Source organism: Lepidothrix coronata, unplaced genomic scaffold, assembly GCF_001604755.1.
Source record: "Lepidothrix coronata isolate B3197 unplaced genomic scaffold, Lepidothrix_coronata-1.0 Scaffold151, whole genome shotgun sequence".
NCBI lineage: Eukaryota > Metazoa > Chordata > Aves > Passeriformes > Pipridae > Lepidothrix > Lepidothrix coronata.
This window is the reverse complement of record NW_016690331.1, coordinates 1,283,659-1,304,445: the sequence shown is the minus strand read 5'-3', so window position 1 is coordinate 1,304,445 and position 20,787 is coordinate 1,283,659. Positions and strand designations below refer to the sequence as shown.

The following is a 20,787-nucleotide window of genomic DNA, read 5'->3' as shown; positions in this document are numbered from 1 at the left end:
TTAAAAACACAGCTTGATATGCAGGGCAAGATAAAAACAGATATCGATCACACTTCAAACGGATTTGTTTTGGGAAATAAGAAGCCACCAATTCTCAGTGGCAGAGCAGGATGTAGCACTACCAGGACTGCCCCCCAGGTCTCCATGCTGAGAGACCTCCACATGGTTTCAAGAACTTCTGAAGCAACTTTTCTGAAATACTTCAGTGTACAGGATTTCCAAGTGCTTTTACCCTAAATCTCCTTTGGAACACTGCTGGTGGATAACCCAGTGTCCTACATTTTTTGCTACCAGTCAACACAGTAATTAAAGAGAATACAGCCCTGATGAAAGGTCAGAAGAGAAACCACCCTGATCTGTTCCACGTGGAACCACATTTTAAAGTCAAAGGCTATGGAGTGTAAAGAAAAAACCAAAGACAAACTGAAACCACACAACCTCTCCCACCTAACACAGCTCCTGTTTTTAAACTTATATCCAGAAAGGGAGCCAAACACACTTGAGGAAACAGAGATGAGGCTGAAGCAGCTTGTCATGGCACAGAATCACAGAATCCTTTAGGTTGGAAAAGATCTCCAAGACAACTGAATCTGGCCATTAACCCAGCACTGCCAAGGTCACCACTAAACCATGACCCCAGATGCCAAATCTACATGTCTTTTTAACACTTCCAGGGATGGTGACTCCACCACTGACCTGGGCAGCCTGTTCCAGTGCCTGACAACCCCTCTGGTGAAGAAATTTTTCCAAAGTGTCCAATCTAGACTTTCACTGGTGCAACTTGAGGCCATTTCCTCTTGCCCTATGACATGTTACCTGGGAGAAGAGACCAAACTCCCAGCTACACCCTCCTCTCAGGCAGTTGTAGAGAGTGATAAGGTCTCCCCTGAGCCTCTTTTTCTCCAGGCTGAGACCCCCCCAGCTAATCCTCATCATACTTGTGCTCCAGACCCTTCCCCAGCTCCATTCCCTTCTCTGGACACACTCCAGCACCTCAATGTCTTTCCTGTAGCAAGGGGCCCAAAATTCAACACCGGATTCGAGGTGCAGCATCACATCAGAAAGAAATTTGTTTTTATATGCAATTCTTTGTTCCATTTCAGCTAAGCACTTAACTCCATGGATACAACACACATGGATTAGCTGCTGTTTTTGCTTCCACAGGGCTCTCATTGACAGCAGTTTTGCTGAAAAGAGCCCCACAACAAATGCTGAAAATAGCAGCAGAGCGGGCGCACAGAGTGATTTCCAGTAACATGTCAGAAATGCGCTGTCAAAGATTAACTTCTTGCCTCCAAAGGCAAAGAATCTTTTAACTGTTAATCTCCCAAACTGTAGTTTATTAAAGAGACCTCTATTAATCCACACCAGAGACAGAGAGCACAAGATTTTATAAAATATACTAGATCCTGCTGATAAACCAAGAGATGATTTTTCCCCAAATTATGCAAAAAGTAGCTACATGGACTAATTTGGAACCGACACTCTGTGTTTTGCAGCATTTGGCAAAATAATCCACCTCCATGAACATGTGTTTTGCTGTAAATGCTTCAGTTTGGGTCTTGCTATCCCATGACAGAGAGAGCCAAGTCACTGACTAATCCACTTTCAGAGACTTTTATTTATTTATTTTTTTAACTTCTCTTGAATAAACTGCAAAACTACGCCCTGCCTTCCCCTGCCATTTCACTGCACGAGAATAAAGACTGTCTTATTATGCAGCTTAATGACATGTTAATCTTAAAGCAAAACACTGAAGGGAAACACTAATACTTTCACCAAACAAACAAACAATCAGAAAATGTGCTATTCAGTGTAATGGAGCTGTTTGCCCAAATAATGTGAGAAACCCAAGCAGTAATTAACACAAATTGTTTTGTTTGAGACAATTAACAGAATATAAGCAACCTGCCATCACGACACAGTTTAGAGTTGGCTTCTCATGGACTAGTTGGTGTTATGGCAATAAAACAAAGGGCACTGCAAAATGTAAAGCTGAAGCTAAAAAAAGGATGCTTCAGAATTTTACTGGGAGATACAAAGGGAATTTTAGATATATTTTATTTCTTTGAAGACAGGATTCACGGGGATTTTTTAAATGAGGTACAGATTTTCTACAGGAGTATCTACCCTGTAATTTTTCTGGATCTTCTGCACTGAAAATTAATGTTCATAGTATTCTGATTAAATGCTAAGATAATAATAATGAAGCGTATACATTCTTCCTGAGGCTGTGTGAACAGCAGGTTGTATGAAGCATTAAGCTGTTTCACCTCTGCAGGGACTGTGCTAAAATAAGAAGTTAGGTTGAAAAGCAGTACATAAAATACTGTTGTCCTACATGTCCTGGGAAAGGTAAACTCAGGCAGCAGGTAAAGATCAACCTATCCACAACAGCTAAAAAAAAAATTAAGAAATACAAATGCTACTGACTGAGACTATAAAGGCTCGGTTTCTGTGTGTTTTACAGAAAATACATCAAACTGCCCTGCAAAATTGCTGCAGGATATTAACAACCTCTGAATTTTAAAACAGAGGAAGCTGAATTTTAGAGGTAAAGAATCTCATCTAAATTTTAAATCCAGACAAACTTCAGTTGACTTCCAAATTGAGTGTGAATATACACCTATAGAAACAGCAAACTATTTAAAGTGTGAGTGCACTACATAGTCAGGAACATGTTTGTCAAGGAGTGGAAACCACACTGAATTTAATAGTAATAATATCATGAACAACATCTCATGATTCCCCTTTCCATCTCTGAAAAGGTGAGCTGGTACCACTATTACCATCACATAAATACATACACAGAAAAAACAGTTTGCCTATGACCATTGCTGCACATCACCAGGTACTCTGTAGGATGGCCTCAAAGTGGATAAAAAAAGCCATGAAGGGGAAATCTTCCCCTTCCTTCTTCTACTGCCCCATCCCTGGAAGTGTTCAAGAACAGGCTGGACGGGGCTTGGTCTAGTGGAAGGTGTCCCTGCCCATGGCAGAGGTTAGAACTGGATGACCTTAAAGGTCCCTTCCAGCCCAAACCATTCTATGATTTTATACTCAAAGTATCACCCTAACACACAACAGTCCCTACCACAACACATTCAAGACACAAACCCACAATTACACAATCTGCTACTGCTGGCAGAACTCTCTGCCACTGACCACAGGTTCCCATCTTCGACCCTGTGAGAAAATGAACCCAAATAAAAGGGTGTGCATGGGGTGTTAACTGTAGCTCAGACACAGAACACGTGGGCATAAAAGCACTGATGTTTGCCAGCCTGAATTTTGCCTTTGTCTTTACCCTTATACAAATCAGTTTTCTGGATGTCATTGGGCAAATAAAAAAAACAAAGCCTGTGGTTGAACAGCATGGATTTACTAAAACACTCAGTAACTTGGGTACAGTGTCTCAAGAACCAGCACATTAAATCCTACAGGAGTGCTGGAAAAGAAGAGCATCCCTTTAAAATGAAGTGAGTTAGGATTCTGAGCGGGTTTTGACACACAGTTGGTCAAAACCCACACTTGGTTTAAAGTGGGACTTTTGTTTATTCTAGAAAATTTTAAAAGCTGTGCATGCACAACAGCATAAGTGCCTTCAACATGTGATTGTGCTAAACCAAAAAACGTCTCAGAAGAGTATATGAGAGCATGACAAAACTGTATTATTGTGTAAGGAAGAACCTACAGCTACAGCATCTTCCTGTCTTCAGGAAAAACACAGCCAAGGCAAGTGCAAGAAGAGAATGAAACACTGGCTTTAAACTGAAAATCGCTACAAACATAATGGAAGAGAGGGATCTTTGCAGACAAATTATACTTAAGTGAACTGAGGACTGCCTGAGGAAGTGGGAAACACTGGACAAACAAGCATTTTATTATAAATTTGCACATCTAAGTTAACATTTAAGGCAGAAGGAGCTACAGAGAAGGTAACAGAGAACACAGAGTGAGATTCTTGGAGGTACATACGAAGGAACAGTAGAAGAGGAAACGGACCCAAGTTGCAGCAGGATAAATGCCTCCTAAATATCAGGAATTAACTGTGCTCAAACACTAGACAGCCTGTGAAATCTCCAGCCTTGGAGATACTCAAAACTTGACCAGGGAATGCTCAGAGCATCCTCAGCCCTGCTTTGGGCAGGACCTGCAGAAATCCCTTCCAACCTCAATTTCTATGCATTGCCATGAGCCTGGAACCTCCTCTCACAGTAACAAACCCAAAGGTGAGCAGCAGCTATTTACCTATACTTTTTATATATATATACAGGAAGACAAACTAACTCTCAGTTATTTAAAGAATTAGACACAAGGGCTAAAATACCACTAATGGGTTCAAAGAAAATACCACTTTAAAAACAAAACAAAACAAAAAATCTCTTCCTAACATTACTCTGCCAGTCTTGTATGAACAATAAGCCTTTTTAAAAGAACTCTTTTTCTGCAGTAGAAAATTAAACCTTAGTATTTTTATCTTGAAAACCTACACTGCCAAATAAAAAAATGCTAAAATGGGCTTGTGTGACACCTGAAAGGTGATTTTTTTTAAAAACCCTGACATTTACATCACACTGAATTCCTTAAAAGCTTTCATTCATCTTCCCTCCAGTTTTCTGTTAACTACCTTTTTCTCTCAGTTTTCTATTTACTGCAGAAATCCTGACCTATCTTCTTTTTCCAGATCCTTACTATTTAGGCATCCTCATTCCCTTAAATTACTTCCTGGGCCATTAACAGCACAGGTAGAGCAGGCAACACCACAGTCTGCCAGTGGAAATAAAATATCACCTTGCTAATCACTGATCACAGCAAAAGGGTGAACAGTGTTAGTGTTTCACCAACTGCTAAATGCCCTGTAAATATTTCCTAAATTGCAAACTTTCATCATGAATCTTATCCTGTCAAGCTCCAGCAGCCACCTAAATTTTATCCTTAGTGTCACGGACCAGCCCCATTAAAATCACACCACTGAGCATAGAGCTGAGCTTGCAGAATGATTTAAATCTGATCCTAAGGGAGAATTTCAGGACAGGAGCTTAAAGTTGGCTGTAAATTCAATACCCTTCCAACCCAAAACATGAAGCAAGTACCTGTGTTAGTGCCTCCCCTTGAACCAGAGCTTAAGCTCACACAAACACAGCCCTGTACAGGTGCCAAGCCAGGCATATCTGAGGGATGAGACAAGGTTCCAAAATATCACAGTTTTGAGTTCACAAAAGGAGAAAGACGGGTACGAGGAAGACAGAAGCCCTGGAACAGCTCTGCCAAGGCTTTTCCATCTTCTCAACATCTTTCCCTCCACTGACAAGAGCACCCTGAAGTCAAGACCCAAATCACTGCAAGTGTAAGTCAAATGAAATTCATCAAATAAAAAAATAAAGTCTTTGTTCTAAACAGCTCTGAAAATTTCATTTTGCTGCAAGTGCAGCAAATTAATTCTTCCTGAACATGTTAGACGTACAGCAATTCTTCTAATGGGATGCAGCCTTTGGACTTCTTTTTTTCTCTTTGCACAAGTCAGAATCCATTAAAACCCCTCATGTACATGTGATCTCTACCCCTCATTCCACAACAGCACCCCATCTCCTTCTACAGCCAGTATTAGTGATCATCCCAAATGAACTGCCCTCCCTTTCCAGAACTGAGTATTAATTTCCCTTTGATGCAGCAGAAATCAGAAGAACAGGAATTGAAAAGTTTCTTACAAACACTTTTCATAAATAATTACATAAAGGATCTCGATCTTGCAAATGTATTTATTTAATTCAGAAATTAAAACAGATTCCGTGGCCATGCTGAAGGATAAACATATGAAAATGTTGGTTGTACTCACTCAGGAAGGCATCTGACGAACTCCATCAGAGAAGGAATCAGAAGAGGTGATATTTTATCAAATTCAGCTGCAGCTTTTTGCAGTGGGGGATTTGCTAACATCCTATAGAAACTGTAAAAACCGTCCGAAAGGCCCCCGGGATAATGCAGCCTTTCCATAACCCTCTATATTGTTCTCCTGGCTGCGTAGCAGACACAAGAAGTTTCTCTGCAGTGGCAAAACAACAAGCCCCTGCTGATGCTGAGATCAGGTTTGCCTCTATGGAGTAGAGCGACAGGACTTCGCTGTGACACGAAACTTCCCCACACGGCAATTTAAATGCGCTGCCTCGAGTCTGTCCCTGAGCAAACCACGCGACTCTTGCCTGCAACAGGGGGAGCTTTCGAACCTCTTCCATTTTTACTGATTTACTGATTAAATTGAGCCAGGTGTTTGGGCTTTGGCAGCGCTGATGGGCTTCCAGCACTACCTAAGGCTGCTCCCAACGGGAGGGTTTCGAACTCCGAAAGCCCGTTTTAACAACCACCCCCAACGCTGCTAAACTTAGAGCAGCAGAACACCACCACCAACCACTGAATTTCTCTTGCCAAGTTTTCCCTCTTCTCCTTCTCCTCCTCTGAAGAGGAGCTAAAGATAAACGGTGGGACTCTGCAAGTCCATATCTCTGGTTACGCTGCAACGCAGCCAAACACCAGTGAGGCACATACAGCGTGAGGAGCTGATGACAAAGCTGTCAAATTAGGAGTCTGAACTCCATTTCACTCGTCTTTACACAGAGGCAAGCACAGAAGTCAGTGAAAACCTGTGCAGGCTTCCTTTACTGTTAACAGAGTCTCCACAACACAACTCCTGTCATCCTGAAGCAGACACCTACAGCAGCAGTATCGACTGCATCCTGCAAGTGCCTGTGTTGCCTCCCCCAGTTATTAAAACAAACCCGCTTTATTTACCTGCACACACCACAAAGCCATGTGGAAAAGTCTCCCATGCTGACCACCTGGTAAGACACAGCAACATTTCCTCTTCTCACACATGAAAGAATTTCCAGCACTGTTGGCAACAGTACTTGACTTATCAGTCAAGCCAACTACTTGACTGAAAGAGTCCTACCAGGTATTTAAGTACTTAGGGTTCCTCCAAGAAAGGCAAATGACTGAACTGAAAACACTAATGGAGGCAGAAAGCCTTGTTTAGGAGACAGTATTGTCACACTGAGAGGATTAGAGATGAGCAGGACACTGCCTCTTCCAGCCCTGCATCCACAGCTGAGGGACAACAGAACATCTGGCTCAACTTTCCCTCAAAAAGGACCAAAAGGTTGAAATGGATACACAGTGGTGTTCGTGAATAAACACAGGAAAAAAAAAAAAAACAAACAAACCAACCAGGCAGTGGAAATGGGGAGTTAGTGATGGACAGTGGGACATGTGGCACCTCCAGGCTCCACACAGGGCAGGAATAATGACATGTGGTCCTCCCAGTAATCAAGAAAAGTGGCTTATTTGGCCACTTGGACCAAAAGGCAGGTCACGGTTTAGAAGCACACTGGTATTATTTCCTGTGACTGTTCCAAGGGCTGCATTTAACCTCTGGGAAGTGATATAAATAGATGGGATGTTTTCCAGAGGGAAGGGTGTTAGTGGTCAGTTTTACCCAAACACTGCCATGGAAGTATCTTCAGGTCAAACATTTGAGCTCTCTGTCCAGTTGAAATGTTTTAATTTTTTCTAGAAGAATTAAGAAGTTAGTTCTCTAGTAAATACTTGCTGCTCCCTTTCACTAGCACACAAGTCATGAATTTAACATGTTCATACTCAATTCTCTTCTCAGTACATTTCTGCTATTATTCAACACGCAAGACAACTGATTCCAGAGAAGTGAATCCACCCAGACTTTGCAAAGAAAACAATTTACATGTGTTTTGTTGCTTAGTAAACTTGAAAAAAAATTTTTAAATGTATTTCTGGATACTGGGTCCAAACAGCTACTTTACCACCTTGGGAAAAATTCAGTGCTTATTTCATTACAGCACAAGACCATCAAACTTCACTAAATGTTTGATTGCTTTTGATGACTAAATAGAAAACCAAAACTGTTTTCAAAGGCATCTGTCTACTGGACTTGGTAGTCATTTCCACAACCGCAGCATTTTATCAGCTATTTAACTGAAAATACAGGATACAGCTTCCCAGACAATCACAGTTCCTCTACATATACACTCTTAATTAAAGCAAGAAGGCCTGTTTACTCCTGTAAAATACTCTGTAGCAGAGCCAGCTGCCCATCACCTGAGCAGATATTAAAAAGGTGAAAACTGTGAACCTGTTTTCCACTTGGGATTCTTATGCCTTCAAAACTGTGTCATTATTATCCAAGGGAGAAACCTTTACTGACCTTATTAGCAGAAGAGAAGATAAAGCCATTTGTTACTGAAGGCTTTAATACAAAGACCACCTACAGTGGTACTTAAGAAATCATCTTCACAATAAAAATTGCAGGGGTTTTTTTTGGGTTTTTTTTGGGGTTTTTTGGGTTTTTTTGGTTTTTTTTGTTGTTTTGTTTTGGTTTTTTTTTTTAAGAGCAGCATGTATTGGGCTGACAATTACTGGAAAACAGTTAAAAAACCCTACCATAAATTTTTGTTTTCCCACTTGACTCTTAGCAAGTATTTAACATGGCCAATAGAACCATTTTATTTCAACCTTGCACCATTGGCAAAGGAAAAAAAATCAAGTGTTTTTTGGTTAGGTAAGTACTATGTGCATTACTGCCTGTTGAAAAATAATGAATTTTTACTTGTGGATTTCTAAAATGATATCAAGTGAATTCCAGCATCCCCCCCATCCACAGCATAAGGATAAACAAAACCTAAACTAAACAGATATTAACCTTAACATGCTGAATTTAGGACTATCTCAGAATATTCTGCGATGAGTCAGAGCAGACTTATTTTACTCTCGTGTCTTTAGTGGCCATGGAAGACATTTCCAAAACAAAGCCAGGATTACTTCTATGTTTTAGTACAAACACAACTCACACAGACACACGCCCTTGTCCACCAGTGTGATTGGCACAGTCTGAGTGCCAGGTTACCTTGCTAGAAACTGCACTGCTGTGTCCTCCTGGTCACCACCACGAGGTCACCTTTGAGATTTCCATTATCAGTTGCACATTCACAGCTTATATCCCTGCTAACGTTACTGAGAATTTTTTTTTGTTTGCTTTGCTTCGCTTGATTTTATTTTTGAGTGTGTTGGGGTTTGGTTTTTTTCTTGGACGTAGGAGCACAGGGAATTATTTTTTATGTCGCAGAGCTCCAATCAATATTTTTAGATTTACAATTTAAGAAGATTGCAGGTGTTATTTGAACGGTGTGTGGTGAAACAAATACTTCTGGGTCGCGAGGGGAAGGATCAGAACCCTCTGTGGAAACTGCACTTGAACAGAACCACAACAGCACAAGGCCAATGTTAAATTTTGCACTTCAGGGATTAATCCAACATATTCCATGGTGCAAAGTGAATAGCACAGTTTCATCCTTTCCATTTAGGACTTTTCCTGAAAGAACACTTTGAACAGAAATTATAAAGCCAAACCTCCTTCTCATCCCACCTTTGTAGTTACTGAGTGTGACTCTGCATCCGATGGGAAGGGTACCTGAAGGATCCAGGGACACCTGGTCCTTAGGAATCTACTGAGGTTGTTTCTTGGGGCAGACTTTGTCTGAAAGTTCATTTTTCTCCTTTTAATATTATTACAGTTCTGTAACATCAGATAGTAACAGCATTTAGTTCTCATGTTTAAGATAAACAACTGATTGACTGAAAGGTATTGAAAAGAATCCATCACTGCCACAACAGCTGAGGTGGTGGCATTTTTAAAGCCATCCTGCTCTCAGACCTCACTTGTTGCCAGAATGATGCTAAACAGGTAATTTATAATGATGTGCAGCAGCAACAGCACAAGTAAATACAGGAATGAGACCTGCACGGATTCCTATTTCAAAACTGTCAGGTTTGATTTCTAGTTTTGCTCAGATTTTTGTCCTTTTTCCCATCATGATATGTTTACCCAAGGAGAAGTGGAGGCAACTGTAGGGTAACATGATGGGCAGCAACAAGGCTGAAGGACTTGTAACGAAAAAAACAGACCAAACTGTCATAATACTAACAGTAAATGTTCTCTGTAGTAATACTAGTTAGCATGTAGTTAGTCTGAACAATCAGCTTTTAGTAACTTTTCCAACAGAGAGAGAATGAATTTGCTGGAGTGTTTCAGATTTCTTATAGGGCAGGAGAAAAGGCATCTGAATTTCAGGGCACAGTTTGCATTAAGCTGTCAGTTTTATCATGGTAATCTGGAGCCAGAAACATTCAAGTATTCCATCCACTCTAAAATTCGGAAGGACGTTTCCAGAGTTTTTTTTTAGGTTTCACTTTCAGTCTCCATTAAACTTAACCATACATCCTTCCTTGACATATTTAATCTCAACACAAGAGGGAATCTTCCAGAAAGACAGGAGATTTTGAAATGTGAGGAAAAAGGAATCCCACAACTATGTACTCACGATAAACCCGATTAAACAAATCCAGTTAAAATCTCATTCCTCTGTGGATAAGCACAGACCTCTACACAGATGCAAATTGTTTTCCAGTTATGCTGCAAACCCCCTCCTTCTGGGACTTTCCAATTTATGTCAATGTGTAATTAGCAAATGAATTGCACTGCAGATTGCATTCAGTATTCTTTTCCTTTTCTTTTTTTTTTTTAATTCCCCAACTAACATAACCTTCCCCCTCTCCTCTTCCAAAGCTCTCAAATCATTTGCAACTTACTGATTCTCAACAAAATCAGCTTCGTATCATAAAAAGTAATGAGAATTGGCAGCTGGCCAACAAATGACTTGGCAAAGGGAAGCAGCTTCCAGCACCCGTAACCTACCACAGAAAAACTGTGGGTGAGAGTTCAGGATCAATTTAAGCACAGACACCTGACACGTTCAGTTGGTCACTATGTAAAGGAATCTTCCCCTTCCTTCTTCTACTGCCCCATCCCTGGAAGTTTTCGAGTCCAGCCTGGATGAGGTTTTGAATGACCTGGTCTAGTGGAAGGTGTCCCTGCCCATGGCACGGGTGTTGAACTGCATGATCTTTAAGGTCTCTTCCAACCCAAACCATCCTGTGATTCTGTGACTGATGACACATAATTCATATGCTGAAACACAATCAGTACCTTCATAATATTATTTCTCAGTACCTTCATAAAATTACTTTAGTTGTAACAAATGCGAATTGCTGCCAGTTAACCCTGTTTAGGCATTCCCAGATAAACTGTTTTGGGAACCATTTCTTCAAGGATTATGCAGGTCACCTGTATGATGCAGGAGCAAACACTTCCTTTATCCCAAATGGGATATTTTGCCTTTCCCTCTGAAGCCACGCTGTACTGTGGGAAGAGCCCTGCCAAACTTACTCTATTTTACTGGTTATTTTTTGTGCATCTCCTCCCTTTAAATACAGCACAACAATCACTGGAAGTGATAAAGACCTTTATCTTCCTAAATTTCAATGGGGAGTTAAGAAACACATAGAATATCTTTCTTTGTAAGACAGTTCCTACACCGTCTTGGCCAACTTGCCAGGAGACAATCTGTCCATGCAGTTATGGTCCTGGGTTCCTCATCACTGCACCACCTCACTCCCAAACATCCACTACAGCTTCTCACAGACTCACAAAGGTTGGAAAAGACCTCTAAGATCGAGTCCAACCACTAACCCAGCACTGACACACCAGAATTATACCCAGACACAGCCACCAGTTCCAAGTACCTCTGAGCCCCTTGAACTTCAACAGAAACACACCACGAAGAGCAGCTGCTGCTCCAGAACTTCTCATCAGAACGTAAAAAGGCAAGAAAAGCAAAACACAGCAAGAGAGAGAATTAAAAAAAATCCAAAAGGTCAAAGCTTCACTCCAAAAATCCCTGTAAAATATATGCTTGAACTGTTTTTCCTGAAATGCTTTGCATGCCTCAAATTGTTAATGTATATCTCTGACCAGTTTTAGTTGAGAAGTCCCACGCACCTATTTTGTTAAATTTCTAAGCTTTTGTGAAAGTTTAGTGAGTTACTTTATAATTGTTCCTTTCTCTCCAGATGGTAAATATTAGACCTTTCTTTGTGCTTGGCTGAAGCAAGTATAAACGATTAAATATCTTCTAGGAACACGCCACTATTGACTAATCCTCTGCAGAATGCTTCTATCCGTCTAATCATCACTAGGAAAAAACTGCCAACCTCACAGTTCAAGCAAATCTCAGGCTGCAAAACTTCAAAACCCACGCCCAGCATTTTGAACTTTTCCAAAGTGGACCTACTGGAGCGAATCCAGAGGTGGCCATGAAGATGCTGAGAGGGCTGGAGTCCCTCTGCTGTGGAGACTGGCTGGGAGAGCTGGGGGTGTTCAGCTGGAGAAGAGAAGGCTCCAGGAGACCTTACAGCCCCTTCCAGTGCCTAAAGGTCTACAAGAGAGCTGCAGAGGGACTTTGGACAAAGGTGGGAAGTGATGGGACAAGAGGGAACAGCTTCAAACTGAGAGTAAGTTTAGACTGAATATCAGGAAGAAATTCTTCCCTGTGAGGGTGATCAGGCACTGGAACAGGTTGCCCAGAGAAGTTTGGGCTGCCTCATCCCTGGAAATGTTCAAGGCCAGGCTGGATGGAACTCTGAGCAACCTGGTCTAGTGGAAAGTGTCCCTGCTCACGGCAGGGGGTTGGAACCAGATGATCTTTAAGGTCCCTTCCAACCCAGACTGTTCCACGATTCTACAAAAGCTTTCCTGTAATTAGATCCCCGGTAACCACATGTACGTGCATTCATGGGTAACCAATGCAAGTATGTAAACACTCAGGCATGAAAATACAAAACAGCTTTTGTGGACAGAAATGAGGCAGCACTGTCTGCAAACTGTTAAACACGGGCTCGGAACGACTCCGTGCAAAATTCCCGCCTTTAAAAAAAATTCTTTTACCAACGTTACTTCAAAGAAACACCTGGATTCTCCTCCACGTGTCCAGTGTAACAGCAGCGTTGTGGCAGAATATCTTTCTGACAGCTATGAAGGTGGAAACACAGCCATCCACCCCAAAGTGTTCTCTGAGCTTAGGAGTTCATCCCCAAGACCTGGAGAGGCACCTCTCCCTCTTCCTCCCTCTGACTCCCAGAGGCCAAGAGAGGAGGGGATGACCAAGGGGATGACCAAGCTTTGCAAATCATCAAATAAACAAGAGAGTTTCAAATTTTACTGCTGATTACAGCAAACTGGGAAACGGCAAGATTAGTTTTACTGCCAATTCCGCTGGGAATCCTGGAATACAACTCAGGAAGCAGAGAGCTGCGGGGGTGGGGGAGAGCATGGCAGTGAATAAAAATCAATACTTCGCTTGCTACCAAGAAAATAAGGTTTGCAACAGTGGCAGGAAACAGCTGACCAGTTACAAGATGACGTTAAACAATATCATCACTATACAAACTGTAACTGCAGGTTGGGTTCATAAAACACTTGTTTTGTCCAAACTGGTCCTGGAATTTTAGAAACATTTTGAAAAGTTACATGCACAGTAGATTTTGACAGATGAGGCATCCATCATTTGGGGCTGCTCCTCTGCACAGAACAGGTTCTGCAGTGTCTTACTTGCCCATTTGTCAAGCTTTAAATACATTCATAAGCATTCAGAGGAGAGTAATAGTTTCTTGCAAAAATAAATAAGGAAAAAAATCTCATTTAAAAAGCCCCTGACATCCCCAGAATCCCAGTCTACCATACATTTATTCAGATTTAACTCGCAATAAATTTTCTAGATAATAGAATTCTAGTCTCTAGTGCAGCCAATCACTTCTAGTAATTGGGTTCTTCTTTTTACAAATCATAATTTATTATCTTGTACAAAGAAAACAAGAAGTGGCACTTTGATGCAAGTGATCATTTTGATAACAGACTGAATAAAGCCTACAATCTTTATGTAGGCCCAACACCACTCACAGAACTTTCTCAGCTCCTTTGGCTAAAATTGATATTTTTACTGCTAATATCTATTTTTCACAGCAGCAGCTGGTACTGAAAGGACTGGACTGTATAGGACTCACTTGGATTTATTTTTTTTTGTCTTACAGCAAACATTCTAGAAATACAAAAAAGAGGGCCAAAATTATACCACAGCAGACCACGTGGAATGTATTTTTACTCTGATCTATTTAGATGCCACTTAAGGCTTCCATATTTGTCACATCTATGCCCATTTTATGCCTTAACCTCCCCAAGTAAAAATAAAGCGAGCTCCCAACAAATTCCAGCAAAAGCAGAATTTACAGAAGATTAACATTTCCAACATGAAACTCTTAAAAGCATCTCTGATGACACTAAAGCAGAGGAGGCAAATTTCCCTCTGTGCCTTCCTGGAGCTCTGCAAGTTCAGCAAAGAATTTAAATCCAACGAGAAGATGTCATCCTGTTTGAGATGAGCACCGAAAATACAGCTTATATCAGTATCATTCATTAGAACAGACACACGAAGACTGCAGAGATGCTGCTGAAAGTTTTTGTGAGACTTTCCAGCCAGGTTTCCACTGCTGAGAGGAATCAGATGGTTTACAATCCTTACCAGCAATCCAGATGTGGTCTTTAAACCTCTAAATAGGCTTGGCTGATTGAAGAATGATCAGCTGTTGTCTTATTTCAGCTTGGAAGATTCCTTCCCCTTTCTGGATACACTTTTGAAAGGGGACAAGGGAACACACACAACCCAACTGGGTGGGCAGAGACCCTCTGACTTCATCATGGGAGCACCCAGTGCCCGGGAAGATGGAGGGGGTCAGGGAAGTTTGGGAGCCTCTTGTAGACACTAAAACTATTCCCATTTCCACTACCAGCCTCTGTCTGGGCTCCACAGCCCCCGAGAGCCAGGACTTCATACCCTCTGCTCTGTCCCCCAGATAGGCTGGAGCACTTTGGCAGCTCTCCCCTCCTCCCTGGTCCCACAGATCCACATTCCTAGCTGCTCTCCCAGCAAGATGTATCCCCCAGGCAGGGAGGGGAAAGAGGGATGAGCCACATTTTCCCTTACTGATTCACACAGTGGGCAAAGCCTAGGGAAGAGTGTAGGTAATTAGACCTGTATTTGCTTTTCCTAATTTTTATTTTTTTTTAAAGAAAGTGTTAACTCTTGTGGACAGAAACACTTCAAATACAATTCAACGTAATCCATCCAAAATTCTGCGTTGGCTGGGGTTGAGTACTGGGCAAATTCACTCCTCAAGTTCACATTTCCATATCCAGGATCGCCTGAAACTCAGAACTGAATTGAAAATGTAACACTGAGCCCCAGCCATGGTGGTAATTGCCAACAACTCTTCCAACTCAAAATTTAGCAGAAAACCAAAGTGTACTTGCTTAGAGAGGGAACATTTAAGATTCAACACACATAAAAATTGCAGGCTAGATCTAATTTGCATCATATTCATGTTGGAATGATGACTTTTACAAGACAGTAAAACTCATAAATTCAGTGTTCCACGATGGAAAAATAAGCTTCCCACAGTTAAACCTCTCTATTAGGCCAATGGGAACGTCCTTCACCAACACTGGCAAGCGAGTCTCATTTCTCTTGGCTTTTGCTTTCTCAGCATTTTAGTTTAACGTCCCTTTAAAGAAACAAACATGGACCTGTTATCCCGAGGCTTATTTGTAATGTTCAGCTTAAACTCCGAAAGCTGAAGCGTAGCATCGATCACGCCGCATTTTACCGATTGTGTCAGAAAATGCTATTTGCATTTCTGAATACTGAATTAACAAAATGTAGGTCAACTTTGGGGTTTGGGTTTGTTTGGTTTTTTTTCCCCTTAAAGGCACGTTAAACTTTGGAACGCTTCAGTTAAATCACTGCACTGAAACCAGCATGAATTGAGGTGGCACCACGAAGAAACGATCGCGCCGCAGCTTAAAGACACCGACCGAGAATTCGACATTCATGAAAGTTATCATTCCTGTTACTGCCAGGGCACTTCAGCCTGTTAAATGTGAGCTTAAATCAAATCTTGGGTTACTACAGGTTACTACAGTCTCCTTGGAACATAAAACCTACTGTATGGCCACTCTGGTTTCATATAACAGCTATGCCATTAGTTAATGATTTAAAATTTTACCCTCTGCGAGCAACTCACATTCCACTGCAGTGCCCGAGTGGTTTCCACAACTTTTTTTTTCCCCCCCTCCTTAAATTGCTACTTTAACACTAAAATTCTGAAGTTAATATTATAAAACTCTGTTGAGACAATGTCTCAGGATCATTAACATATGTTCAAATGTTTGAGTGCTCTGAATCCTGGTGATGTAATGGCAAAAAAGTACATTCAAAATATTTTCAGCTATTTTCAAAATGCCTTTTTTTTATTGAAGACACAAAGACACTTATTTTGGCTTCTAAATTGAGATCTTCAGAACTTCTTCTTTAAAATCATAACGAATATTGCTCTCGCTGGTGGTTATTCCAATTTTATTTGAAAGAAAAGAAGGCAAAGAAGTTTGTTTGTGGAAACATCCTCGGGGACTCACTGTGATTAAAAAAAAATTACAATGGTTTAGGTTCCACTGTGAACCTCTTTCATGTAATTTATTGCATAAGAAAACACACATTTGTAGGGACACTACAGCATTCAGTTTAAACTCTAAACAACTGAAAATAGATGCCCAGTTGACAATTTTTATAGAAGTCAGGAAAGATTTATCTGAAGAAAGAAAACAAACCACCACAGCCTGAAGGAGGTACCTGAAGGACTGGGCTAGTATTACGCCACTATTTAACTTGGCACGTGGAAACAGCCAAGAATCTGCATCATTTATGAGGATCAAATTAAAGCATTTAGGTAAAAAAAAGGGAAATTCCCTTCTTTGGGCTGAATGTCTGTTGCCCATCCGTGACCACGCTCTCGATGTTACACTCAATGCAAGGGCCCGTCAGCACTGCTCTGTTTTCTATACATTTAACCATAGAGATCTTGCATTACAGGTCTCTGTTCAAGTAATAATAAGAATTAACGCTTTCCTTTAGAAAATAAACAGTTGATTTTATCTGCAGAATTAATTACACAGAAAACTCATCAGATTTTCAATTTTCATTTGTAGCTTTTATTTATATTTTTCTTAGTTGCTCACGCTTATCCCTGTTATAACAAACCCCCTTTCACGTATTTATGTCTCCATTTTAATTTCAAATTACAAGTCTTGGTTATGTTTCCAATTCCCAGAAGTGCCAGATGATCACAACATAAAATATTTCTGCGAAGAACTACTATTTTTGTTACTTAAACAACTAACAGGGAATTAAATTCTCTGCGGATTCAGTGTTCAAAATATTTTCAAGCACCTACAAATCTCTGCTAGTTGGGAGAACCAAAGTTTCTGTTTCCCAGAACTAATCTGACAACATAGGAAGGGACCAAAATCCTCCAGCAGCACGAACACCACAGGCATTTGAGAACATTACAATAATAATAATAAAAAAATATGGTTGTAGCAAACCTTCCATGCTCAGCTTTCATTTTGACAGACAACTAAATCCAGTGCACCACCATGTGGCAACATACTAGGGAATGGCTCACATACCAAGATCTGGCTTTTTCCACCTTCAAAAATTTGCTGCAATTTGGTAAAAAATAAACATTAACAAATCCATCTTCGAATGCTCCCCTTTAACAAGGTTTCACAGCTTCACTTATCTCAAGAGCTACTTTTTAATACATCTGGGCTAGCAAGAAAATAACTTGGGCATTTTTATTTGTAAAGCTTGTTATTTACCTAAAAACATAAGTGCCCCAGGACCAGAGAACCAGCTCTGTTTCTTGCCAACGACGCTCCCTTGCACAGGAGAAATTTGGCATAAGCCTGTACTGCACATCGACCTCCTTTTAAAACATAAATACGTTTTTAAAAAATAAATCAGGCTAAATGCTGGACTCACATCTGATTAAAAGCTTCAAAAAAAAATCTTGGGAGAAAAATCAAAACCTTGAAGGTAGACACATGCATTATTTAGCAGCTGCTCAGTTACTGTAAAACTGCTTCTCTCCAGCTCAACAACAGGAAAATAAATTCATTTTTTCCCCTCAAGAAACAGCAACAGAAGGTCTCAAAAACCCTAAGAAAACACTGATTCCCCAAAGCCACCACATGCCACTTAGTACCCTGGAATTTATTTCTGCAGCCAAACACTAAACTCGGAGGAAAAAACAGGTTTTCATTAAACTGGACAGCCCTGGCTCACACAGCACAGAGCTGCTGTATTTCAGACTTTAGGCTCAGGTGATCATTGATTTCGTTAAACAAAGAGTTAATTCACGATGCCTCAACATATTTGTTAGCCATTTTGTACCAGTACATTCAGTTCACTCAGAATTAGCAGGGAGGACTCGCTCAACACCGGTCTCCTGCTAGGAACCTTATCAGTATTCCCATCTCTGCTCCGGGCGCTCTCGCAGCTCTCCGGACCTAAAGGCTTTGCTAGAAGTGTGAAGAAATCCGACAGAAAACTGGGTGACGTGATATGTAACCACGCCAGGAAGGCAGGTAGAGCAACGGGTTTTCACCAGCTCCGTACCTCGAGCACTGGGAAAACCTGTAGTGGAAGAGGTTGGAGCAAGCAGCGCGCTCCTTCCAGAGCCCAGCACGGACAGACCCGCAGCTCTCTTCCTGCAAAAGTTGCTCTGGAGTGATCTGACAGTCTCACCGCAGAGCACATCGTCAAACCAATGCATGCACTTTAACCACAATAAAAAAAAAAACCACCCCAAAAACAGAAAAAAAGGTAATTCACCACCTGCATGAAGATGACGCTGGAGTTCCCTTGTCTCCGAACTCCAGATTCCCCCTCCTTCCCCTCTCCCCCCGCCCAGCCTCGCTAACACACAGCCTGAAAAGCCCCTACTCTGCAATGAAGACCATTTTCTGCCAAAGACAAACCAATAGCAAGAACACAATGCACATTATGCAAGTTACTGCAGAGTTATGCAAGTTAGATGCATATTTTTGCTCGCTCTACCAAGGACTCTGAAGCCACTTGTTTGATGTGGATGCTTACTCTTATTTTGAGCTGTCAAATCTTCCCCTACTTGTCTCAACCGGCTTTTTTTACACTCAGACTTCAACCAGCTGCTACTGATATTAATGAAGCCCTTCCACTACTTACAATAACACAGCCCATTAACACCACGACAACATCTGAGCAAAGTATCACGCACATCCACCCCAAACCAAGTCTTAGGCAGAGCAGAGCACCTTACTGTAGATACTCCATGCTCCACATTGCCAAAACAGAGGAAAACACAACAGATCCCTTGAGACAAACCAGGCCTCGTGGTGGAAGTATCACCTCACAAGTGACAGGAATTAAAGAGAGTTCCATGAACACTCCTATGCTGAACGAAACAATAATTTTTTTGTTCAAACAACCCCCAACCTCATGGCTTTTTTTTTTTTTTAATAAACGTACCTTCATACTTCTGCAGTCAGCACCGGAGAAGTGAGAAGAGAGATATTTCAGATATGGCCTCTCAGTCAAAAGTAACAGAGAGCAACTTCAACAATATGGGACCCCTCCCTATTTACAAGACGAGCCACACAAAAATGGAAGCTTTTTGGACACGAAATCCATCCATTTTAGGGCAAGATATATCAATCTGCCATTTTTAGAAGATCACTCGAAGGTTTTACTGTACCTACCAGGGAACACAGACACTATTTCTAATTTCTGTCCTTTCTCCCCTATTTACCAGGACTGCCTGCAACAAAGCATAAACTTGACATCCAAGTAACTTTCCCAAATCCACACACAGCTCCCCAGAACTTGAACCCTGCTGCTCACCCTGTACCTTGCCCACCACCAGACGCAAGGACACAACCACTTAAAGCCCCAAGACCGCTCCGAGCTTCCAAAAAGAAACAAGGTTAAGGGCACTCATCAACACCCAGACTTTTGACGGAAGCACCTCCTTCGGCCAGGCTGGATTCATCTCATTTAGGAGCAAAACACAATCCAGGCACGATGCCTCACACAGGCAACAACTATTTATCTACTGAGTAAACAGAGCCGCTTTTAAAAGTAGCGCATATCTCCTTCTGAGAAGCGCAAATATCCTCCAACAAACCTGAAAGCTACACATTCTGAAATGTGAGGCAGGAAAGAACACAGGAAAGCAGAAAGAAACCCGAAATTTTTTATTTTGCTTTAAAAAAAAAAAAAAGGGGGGGAGGGAAAAAAAAAATTTAAAATCTTAACAGCTGAGATTTCAAAGCGTTCCAACACACCCAGCACAGGTATCCCTCCCCTGAAGCGGGGCACTAACGGCACAGTGACCACCGCACAAAGTTACCTCCCCAAACCTCGAGGAACAAGAGTATTTTATTTAAATGACCGATTAAACTTGGCATTTAAACACTCTAACAAGTTCTCGGCTGTATCCAGTAAGCAAATTCAGAGACATTCATGCAAATACCTTCACCCCACAAGCAAAAAACCAACCCAAACCCAACAAGCCCTCCTCTATTCCCAGTAGCCTAGAGAGGATTATACGGTCACTGAAGAATGCGATTTTAAGCGGAGGGGGGGGTGTGGGGAAATCATAGAGAAAAGAGAGAAGGCAGCTCACCTTTATCCTGAGTGCAGGACAGGATCTCCTCCTCTTTGGGGTTAGTCACCTGGGTGATAATGGACGGGTTGTCCATGGAAACAGAGTGAGATTCCACCTGGCTATTTCCCTCCCAGAGGCAGGCGTGTGTGCGGGGCGGGAGTGGGGAACGGGGCGGGAGGGGGGGGCGGGTTGGTTGGTTTGTTTGTTTGTTCAAAAAAAAAAAAAATCAATACGCGGGTTTGTATTTAAAAAATAAAAATTAACAAGAAA

At 41.4% G+C, this 20,787-nt stretch overlaps 1 protein-coding gene and 1 long non-coding RNA gene across 6 annotated transcripts in view; both read right to left on the bottom strand.

The window, feature by feature from the left end:
• CTDSPL (CTD small phosphatase like) overlaps positions 1 to 20,715 on the bottom strand; it is an 84,963-nt gene extending 64,248 nt beyond the window's left edge. For 2 of the 5 annotated variants that reach the window (XM_017828654.1, XM_017828655.1), the window contains exon 1: positions 20,536 to 20,714. In XM_017828654.1, coding sequence (XP_017684143.1) covers positions 20,536 to 20,611 — 76 coding nt within the window. In that variant the 5' untranslated portion in view covers positions 20,612 to 20,714. Of the gene's footprint in view, positions 1 to 20,535 lie in introns of all 5 variants that reach the window. The other 3 variants (XM_017828656.1, XM_017828658.1, XM_017828653.1) reach the window with 2 other exon arrangements.
• On the bottom strand, positions 546 to 12,502 carry LOC108504060. Its single transcript, XR_001876982.1, has 3 exons — positions 11,474 to 12,502; positions 4,315 to 4,321; positions 546 to 555 (listed from the first exon to the last, which is right to left on the bottom strand). It is a non-coding gene; the product is annotated as an uncharacterized LOC108504060 (long non-coding RNA).
• Positions 20,716 to 20,787: the final 72 nt, after the last annotated feature.